This window comes from Penaeus vannamei, chromosome 15, assembly GCF_042767895.1.
Source record: "Penaeus vannamei isolate JL-2024 chromosome 15, ASM4276789v1, whole genome shotgun sequence".
NCBI lineage: Eukaryota > Metazoa > Arthropoda > Malacostraca > Decapoda > Penaeidae > Penaeus > Penaeus vannamei.
This window is the reverse complement of record NC_091563.1, coordinates 32,380,141-32,390,140: the sequence shown is the minus strand read 5'-3', so window position 1 is coordinate 32,390,140 and position 10,000 is coordinate 32,380,141. Positions and strand designations below refer to the sequence as shown.

The window sequence follows — 10,000 nt, the reverse complement described above, 5'->3', positions numbered from 1 at the left end:
TGAGGAAGGAGGATGGGGAGGGTGGGTGGGAGGAGGGAGGGAGGGAGGGGGAGGGAGGGAGGGAGGGAGGGAGGGAAGGAACGGAGGGAGGGAGGGAGGGAGGGAGGGAGGGAGGAAGGGGGAGGTGAGCTGGTTTCTGTTTTCTGTCTTCCTCTTTTTCTCCTTCATCTTATTCTACTTCTATCTATTTCTCTCCCTTTCCCTCTCCTTCTCTCTCTGCCTCTCCTTCTCCCTCTCCCTCTCCTTCGCCCACTGCCTCTCTTTCTCCTTCTCCCTCTCCCTCCCCTCCCTCTCTTTCTCCTTCACCCTCTCTCTCTTCCTCACTTTCTCCCTCTCCCTCTCTCAACGCGAAAGAAGAATCAAAGAAGCACATTTATGGCGAGTTCCCCCAGCAGGACAAACAGCGCCTTCCTTCCCTCCTTTCAAGTCTTTCTTTACTATCATTTCTTCCCTCTTCCTTCCCCGGCCCTCACCTCCCCTCCCCTCCTCACCCCACCCTACCCCTCACCTCCCCACCTTTTCCCTCCCCTCCCCTTCCCGCCCCACTTTTTCCCTCCCTTCACTCCCCTCCCCTCCCCTCCCCTCACGGATCAATTAACTATCACATTAATGAATCAGTTAATTCCAAAATCACGCATTAACTATTCCACATTTACCAGTCGAAGTTAAAAACTTCTTCGTCTTGATCTTCTCTCGCGATGACTCATCCTGCCGGTTCCTTTGTGTCAAACGGAGGTCTTGTCAACCGCAAACGACACTGTTATATCCATGTCACGTAACGTTGCGAGCCGCTGTTGCACGCCCGAGTCCCCGGCGCCGATCGGACAACCTCGCGGGTCACGTGACTTTGTGCAATATCATCCTGCACGCTGCAATTGGCGGCTTTACCCTTGACTTCCTTCTGTTTGGCTTCCTTGTCACATACACACGCACACACGCACACATATCAACACACACACATCAAAATACACACATCAACACACACGCACGCACACACATATACACGCACACATACACACACACGCACACGCACACACACACGCACACACATCAACACACACACACACACACGCACACACATCAACACACACAGACACACGCACACACATCAACACACACACACACACGCACACACATTAACACACGTACACACATCAACACACACACACACGCACACACATCAAAACACACACATCAACACACACGCACGCACACACATATACACGCACACACACACACACACACGCACACACATCAACACACACAGACACACGCACACACATCAACACACACACACACGCACACACATTAACACACGTACACACATCAACACACACACACACGCACACACATCAAAACACACACATCAACACACACGCACGCACACACATATACACGCACACATACACACACACACGCACATACCCAAACATATATATTTATAATTTCCATTGGTTTTATTTCTGCTATTGTTTTTTTTAGCTGTTATCTCCACTACATGTTATGATTATCATTTTTATTATCATCATTATCATTACAACTGTTACCATGTTATTATTACAGTAAATAACAGAATTAGTGATAGCGGTAACAATAGCATTATCATTATTATATACCTTCAAATCATGTTCATATTGTATCGTTAAATAGGTTTATATCCTATCCTCATCTTCTATATTAACCTCAACAACGTAATCGATATTTTTATCATTATCTCGACCATCCCCTTCACCGTTATCTCTCTTTTTCTTCTTCACTTTTTCTTCCTTTCTCCCTCCTTCTCCCTCCCCCCTCCTTTCTCTCTTCTTCTTGTCCAATAAACACTCAATTTTCTTGTGGTTCCGACAGTGGAAAATTTTTGTGGGTTTATATTGGGGAAAGGATGATTGAGGAAAGATAGGGAGGAGGGAGGTAAGGGAGGGAGGGAGGAAAGGAGGGAGGTGGGAAGAGAGAGAAGGGGGGAAGGGGGAGGGAAAGGATGATTGAGGAAAGATAGGGAGGAGGGAGGTAAGGGAGGGAGGGAGGAAAGGAGGGAGGTGGGAAGAGAGAGAAGGGGGGAAGGGGGAGGGAAAGGATGATTGAGGAAAGATAGGGAGGAGGGAGGAAGGGAGGGAGGGAAGAAAGGAGGGGAGGTGGGAAGAGAGGGAGGGGGAAGGGGGAGGGAGAGAAGAAGGAGGGAGGTAGGAAGAGAGGGAAGGAGGTAAGGGGGAGGCAGAAAAGGATGTGGTGGGGAGGCGGGAAAGGGAGAGATAGAAAAATAACGTTAGGTTAGAGAAAGAAAAAGCGGAGGTAAAGTATACAGATTTACCTGAAAAAATTGTGAAAGAGAGAGGGATAGAGGCAGGGAGGAAGATAGAAGGATATATATATATAGATAGATAGATAGAGAGAGGGAGAGAGAGAGAGAGAGAGAGAGAGAGAGAGAGAGAGAGAGAGAGAGAGAGACAGAGAGAGAGAGAGAGAGAGAGAGAGAGAGTAACAACATCCAGTGATGGAGAAAGGCAGAGAAAGACCGAGAAAGAGCGAGAGAGCAGAAACGAGAGGAAGAGAAGGAGAGGAGAGAGAGAAGGGGGGGGGGGAGGGGAGGGGAGGAGGGACTAACGGCACAATAGGAAGGCTGATTTATGATCGGCTGTTCCCTCCTCCTATCAGCGTCCCTCCGCCATCCCAGGAGATATGGATCACCTATGAATTCATGAATTTGTGGCGCGTCATCCTTCATCTCTCCCTCTTTTCGCTTCTCTTCTCTTCTCTTTTTCTTTCTTTTCTCTCTTTCTCTCTTTCTTTCTTTCTCTCTGTCTTCTCTATTATTCTCCTTTCTTCTATCTGCCCAACTATCTAAATGCACAAAAATACATACATTCACACACTCACACACACACGTTACTCTTTCACTGGATCTATATCGGTAAATCTTTCATCTTACTCCTTATTTATTGGTATATCTATCTACTTCTCTACTTTTGTTCATTTTATCTATCAGTTCATCTACCAATCTATCTCTTTCCTCCTTCTTCATTCCCCTTTATTTTTGTTCCATCTCTTTCTCTACTTATCTACTTCTGTTCATTTGATCTATCTGCTCATCTATCAATCTATCTCTTTCCTCCTTCTTCTTTCCTCTCTATCTATCAATAAATTTTTTATTCCATCTCTTTCACCATTTTATACTTTATCTGCTAATCTACTTAGTTCAATTTATCTATCTGCTCATCTACTAATCTATTTCTTTCCTCCTTCTTTCCCGTTTATCAATTCATTTTTGTTCCATCTCTTTATCTACTGATTTACTTTTAGTCCTTTTTTCTATCTGCTTATCTATTAATCTATCTCTTTCCTTCTTCTTTCCCGTTTATCAATTCATTTTTGTTCCATCTCTTTCTCCACTTTATCTACCGGCCTATCTCTTTCCCCCATTTTCCCTTTCCTCTCTCACGCTCGCCGGCGAGAGATAAACACGGGTCGTGCTGTGTGTGGGCCCGAGACTAGTAATTTCAGGTCAATTTAACGCCAATTAGATTTCCTGAGATTGAGATCTCCCATAGGCCTAATCTCCCATTCTATTGTCGGTCCTATTCGCTTTTTTCCCCGTAGGCTTATCCCGCCCGTACCACGTAATTACCTCCCGCGCCCATTCCGTTTTGGGCGAGAGACGAAAACAAGATAAATCGCCTTTTAACTCACGCCCGTAAAGCCCGTAGATTAATAATGAATGCCGTGAAATATCTGATAACTTGTACATATAACCCAAAACGAATTGTCTGTTTTTCATTATGTACCTGCGGTCTCTTCCTCAGCACGGAGAGAGAAGTCCTCATCTTATCGCCTTTTCCTTCTTGAGATCTAATCTTTATTGACGGTCTCTCCTTTCTCTCTTCTCTTCTCTTCCTTTATCTCACGGTTCTATCTGCGGCGTGAAGATGACTGTGGAGCCTTGTCTTCCTCTGTCTCGAAGGATATTTGACGAAGTGCACTCAGGCTGAATATGGCGTTGTTGAAGATGATTTCTGTTTACAAGATTCCGTTTTCTATACACACTCGGTGCCGGGTGGGAGGGGGGACTGTTTTTATTGTCTGAAAAGAAAGAAAGGACGTTTCTTAAAAGTCAGTTCTTACAAGAGGTTATAAAAAAGTACTCAAGTAAAATAAGCTTAATTCTACGAAAGACATATCCGAGCGTGCGTCCGATTTTGTGTCTATGGTGTGTGTATGTATGTGTGTGTGTGTGTGTGTGTGTGTGTGTGTGTGTGTGTGTGTGTGTGTGTGTGTGTGTGTGTGTGTGTGTGTGTGTGTGTGTGGGTGGGTGTGGGTGTGGGCGTGGGTATGAGTTTGTGTGGGTGTGTTTGTGTTTGTGTGTGTGTGTGTGTTTGTGTTTGTGTGTTTATATATATCTATCTATCTATCTATATCAATCTATCTATCTATCTATCTATCTATCTATCTATCTCTCTCTCTCTCTCTCTCTCTCTCTCTCTCTCTCTCTCTCTCTATATATATATATATATATATATATATATATATATATATATATATATATATATATATATATATATATATATATATACATGTACCGTATTCGCGCCTGTTTGTGCTCGACTGCATATGTATATGCTCCAGATGTAAGTGAATGTATGCATAGAAATGGCTAGTAAACAGGCATACCAACTGGCTTATACCCACATATAAAGGCAGACAGATAGGTATATAGACCAAGAAGATATTGATATATAAATACATATGCTTGAGACTTAACCACACACTTGCCTGACAGTTATGTGTATATAGGAGCAGTACAGTGTGTACACTCCCAAGCACAGCTAACACCCGCGTGAGTTCCAGCCCAAGCAGTCTTACCAGTCACCCTGACTTATAAGGCCTAATTTATGCTTGCGACGCCCTCTTATCCCCCTCACCCCCCCCCCATACTCTCCACTCCCCCCTCCCTCATCCCCCTTCATTCTCCTCCCTAATCCTTTTCCGTTCTCATTATTTTCCCATATTATTTTCTTGATTTTTTTTTATTTTTTTTCTATTCTCTATTTTCTTCTTCCATTCCTGTTTTCCCTGTCCTCTCTCATCCCCGTCTCTCCTCTACAATTTTCGTGTTCTCTTTCGTCTTCACTTCTCTCTTTTCTCCCTCTTTTACTTTCACACGCACCACTCTCATCTCTTTCTCTTCTCTCTCTCTCTCTCTCTCTCTCTCTCTCTCTCTCTCTCTCTCTCTCTCTCTCTCTCTCTCTCCTCCCTGATTCTTCTTCATTAAAGGATCGAGTTTCCAATGGCCATTTACGATCTCTTTCTTCCACAATCCGCTTATTACATGCCTATCAGCCACGGATGCCGGCTATTAGCTAGCACTCGTCATCTCTCTCTCTCTCTCTCTCTCTCTCTCTCTCTCTCTCTCACTCTCTCTCTCTCTCTCTCTCTCTCTCTCTCTCTCTCTCTCTCTCTCTCTCTTCTTCCTCTTCATCCCTCCTCTCTCTCTCTATCTCCCTCTCATTCTCATTCTTCCCTCCCCTCTCTCTCTCTCTCTTTCCCTCTTCCTCCCTTCCCTTCACCATCTCCCTCTTTCTCCCTCCACCTCTTCCTCCCTTCCCTCCCCATCTCCCTCTTCATCCCTTCCCCACCTTTCTCTCCCTCTCTTCCTCCCTCTTTCTCCCTCCTCCTTCTCTCTCCTTCTCTTCCTCCCTTCCCTCCCCGTCGTCCTCTTCCTCCCTCCCTCCTTTCTCTCCCTCTCTTCCTCCCTCCTCCTTCTCTCTCCTTCTCTTCCTTTCCCACAGCCCAATCCTCGCATCTCTCTCACACTCACACTCCTTCTCGAGATAAGACGCGTTGTGTCGCCATCTCCCCCATCACTCCCCCTCCCCCTTCCCCCTCTTTATCGCGATCTGTGTCATCTTCTCTTCCTTTTTCGTCGTTATCTTTGATGTAATTTTCGCTGATGATCTTTCCCTCCTTGTTTTACTGAGGGGCGGGGGGGAGGGGGGGAGAGGTTTTTTTTTCTATCATAATCTTTAAACATTTTTGTTTTGTTTTGTTTTTGGTTCTTTTTTATTTACTTTTTTATCGTGTGATTTAGTTTTTTTTCATGCCTTTGCTCGTTTTTCGTTTATTGGTGTGTTCTAGTTTTTTCTCTTTACCTGTCTACCGCCTTTCTCGTTTTTTCTCTGTGTATGCATAAGTGTATACACTGAACTATCTATTTATCTATCAATTCATCTATCTATCTATTTATCTATACATCTATTCGCCTATCTATCTATTCACCTATCTCTCTATTGAACTATATCTCTATTCACTTTTCTCTATCTAACTATCTCTGTATTCATCTATCTCTCTATTCACCTATCTCTCTATTCCCCTATCTCTCTATTCACCTATCTCTCTATTCACCTATCTCTCTATTCACCCATCTCCCTATTCACCCATCTCTCTATCTATTAACTGACTTTCTATCAGCATAACTGTCTGTATGCCTATCTCTTTCTTCTGTTTCTGCTTCCATTCACCTCTCTCTTGTTCACTCGCCGTTACTACGCCTTGCCCCACTTTCTCTTCCTCTGTGTACTCCAACCTTTTCGTATTTTCCAACTTCTCTCTTTCCTCTTCCTTTTTCCTTCTCTTTTCCGTATCTTACTTCTTTCTCCTTTTTTTTTTTTAGCTAATCTCTCCCTCTCCCTCTCTCTTGCTTCTCTCCCCCCTCCTCGTTCTCTATCTTTTTGCTCTTTTTCCTCCCTATCTCCATCCTTCTTTCTTTTCTTCATCCTTCCTGCTCTTCTTCCTCTTCCTCACTCCCTCCCTCTCTCTTCCTTCTCCCCCTTCTCTCTCTCTCTCTCTCTCTCTTGCCCCTCTTCCTCTCCCTTCCCCTGCCTCTCTTCCCCTCCCTCCCTCTCTTCTCCCTCTCTCTTGCTCCCCTCCCCCTCCCTTCTCCTGCCTCTCTTCCTCTTCCTCCCCTCCCTCCCTCTCTCCCTCCCTCTCCTCTCTCCCTCCTCCCTCTCTCACCCCCTCCCTCTCTCCCTCCTCCCTGCGCCCCCCTCCCTCCCTCCCTCCCTCCCTCTCTCACTCCCTCCCTCTCTCCCTCCTCCCTCTCTCACCCCTCCCTCTCTCCCTCTCTCCTCTCTCACCCCCTCCCTCTCTCCCTCCTTCCTCTCCCTTCCCCTGCCTTCCCCTGCCTCTCTTCCCCTCCCTCCCTCTCTCTCACCCTCCCTCTCTCCCTCCTCCCTCTCTCACCCTGCTCCCTCTCTCACCCCTCCCTCTCTCCCTCCTCCCTCTCTCACCCCCTCCCTCTCTCTCCCCTCCCTCTCTCACCCTCGCCCTCTCTCACCCTCGCCCTCTCTCACCCCCTCCCTCTCTCACCCCCTCCCTCTCTCACCCCCTCCCTCTCTCCCTCCTCCCTCTCTCCCTCCTCCCTCTCTCACCCCCTCCCTCTCCTTCAGGGCATCCTCACTTCCTACTTCAAGCGTTATTACCTTGTTAATGGCTATAAAATCTGAACAGGTTCAGCGATGTTCACACGACAGGATATTGCGTGAGTGAAGAAAAAGATTTACTCGCGGAGACCGACTCCCCTCCCCCCCCTTCCTCTTCTCCCTGTCCCCAACTACTCGACACCCCCCTCCTCCCCTCTCCCCGTCTTTCCCTTCCCCTCCCTTTCTATTTTCCCTTCATCTCCTCTCCCGTACACTTCTCTCGCTCTTTGTCTCTCACTCACTCACTCCCCCTCCGTCTCTCGCTTCTTCTTTCGTCTCCTCCCCCTCCCGCTCCTTCCCTAGTCTCTTATCCCTTCACTTCTGTCCCCATTCTTTCTCCCCACTGCTTCTAAACTCACCCCTCTCCCTTCACTTCTCTCCATCGCTTCTAAACTCACTCTCTATCCTCACCCTCTCCCCATCGCTTCTCTCTTCCCCTTCTCCCCTCACCCCCTCACCCCTCTCCCCACCGCTTCTCTCTTTCCCCTTCTCCCTTCACCCCCTCACCTGTCTCCCTCCGCTTCTCTCTTCCCCCTCTTCCCCTCACCCCTCTCCCCTCCTCTTCTCTCCTTCCCTTCACTCCTCACTCTCTCCTCACCTCCTCTCCCCACCGTTTCTCTCTTCCCCTTCTCCCCTCACTCTCTCCTAACCCCTCTCCCCTAACCCCTCTCCCTACTGCTTCTCCCCTCCCCCTCTCCCCTCTTCCCGTCTCCCCTTCTCCCCTCTCCCCAGTTCCAGGTTACCTCTGCATTTATTTCCTCATGACATTTCTATTCGCTAAATGCAAGAGGAAGAAAAAAACAGGTGAAGAGAAACACATTCATTTCTGAATGTTCGAAGCAAGGATGTGTGAAGGAGATAATAGGAGAGAATAGATAATTGTGTGAAAGAGATAATTGCCAAGTTGAGAGATACGTGAGGGGGAGGGGGGGAAGGGAGGGAGGGAGGGACGGGGAGGGGTGGAGGGATGGGGAGAGGGAGAAAAGAAGAAAGAGTGGGAGGGAGGGATGGAAGGAGGGAGAAAGGGGGGGAAGGGAGGATGGAAGGGAGAGAGGAAGGGAAGGAGGGATGAGAGGGAGAGAAGAAAGAAGGGGGGGGAAGGAAAGGAGGAAAGGGAGAGAGGGAGGGACAGGGAGTGCAAGGGAGAGGGAGAAGGGGCAAATAAAAGAGAGGGAGGATATGGGGGAAGGGGATGGGAGGAGGGGGTAAATAGGTAGAGGAAGTAGGGTGAAAGGAAAGAAAGGGAGGGGAATAATGAAAAAGAGGTGGAAGATAAAAGAGGATGAAAGAGAGGGAGGAGGAGAATGGAAGAAAGGAAAGGGAGAATGAAAATGAGAGAGGTTTACCTCTTCCTTCCCTCCCTTGCCCAACTCCCTCCCTCCCTCCCTTCTTCCACTCACTCTTTATCTCTCTTTCCTTTCCATAACCCACTCTCTTCCCCATCCTCTTCCCTCCCTCCCTCCCTCCTCACTTCTCTTCCCATAACCCATTCCCTTCCCCATCCTCTTCCCTCCCTCCCTCCCTTTCCTCCCTCCCTCCCTCCCTTCCCTCCCTTCCCTCCCTCCCTCCCTCCCTCCCTTCCCTCCCTCTCTCCTCAACCTTGTCCGCGCGGGAGTCAACGCTCTGTCCCCCCACCCCCCACCCCCTTACCCCCCGTCGGCCGTTATCTGCTGCGGGAGGAGTTTGCGGGTTACGCCCCTTGGAAACGGAGCCACGCCTATCTGTTTATCTACACGCATGCACGCCCTCTGCACACGCCCGCTCACATACGCCCACTTGTACACGCACTCTATCTCGCGACATATAACACATCATCACGTGCACACACACACACACACATACACTCATACACTCGTACATGTATTACTTTGGTCACGCACATGGGGGAGTGAATAAGAAAGCATACACACAGATATACATATATGTATTAATAAACATATACATAAATATATGTTTAAATATGTGTGTGTGTGTGTGTGTGAGTGTGTGTGTGTATGTAATGTATGTATGTATATATGTATGTATGTTTGTATGTATGTATAATATGAATATATAAATGAATGAATGAAAGAATATATATATATATATATATATATATATATATATATATATGTATATGTATATATATATATATATATATATATATATATATATATATATATATATATATATATAAGTATGTCTATGTAAACGTATAAGATAAACCAACATTTAGAAGAAAAATTGTGACGAATCATGTATGACTAGGCTCTTGGATGGAAAAAAACGAAATAAGCGAATATTTCGATTTGTTTCCATTTTACTGTTTATTAGGAGTTTAGTGCCAGTGTATATGTATTCATATTGCATATATATATATATATATATATATATATATATATATATATATATATATATATGTATATATATATATATATATATATATATATATATATATATATATATATATATACATATATGTCATAATTCCTATATATAACCTTACAATGCTTGGGGGAGGAGCAGTATGTATGTAAGTATATGCATATATA

General features: G+C 46.1%; 1 protein-coding gene across 1 annotated transcript in view; it reads right to left on the bottom strand.

Moving 5' to 3' along the window:
* LOC138864214 (endoglucanase E1-like) overlaps positions 1-10,000 on the bottom strand; it is a 44,064-nt gene that overhangs the window by 17,403 nt on the left and 16,661 nt on the right. The window contains exon 2 of the mRNA XM_070130655.1: positions 3,780-4,074. Within this exon, the coding sequence (XP_069986756.1) occupies positions 3,780-3,818 (39 nt within the window). The 5' untranslated portion in view covers positions 3,819-4,074. The remainder of the gene's footprint in view (positions 1-3,779; positions 4,075-10,000) is intronic.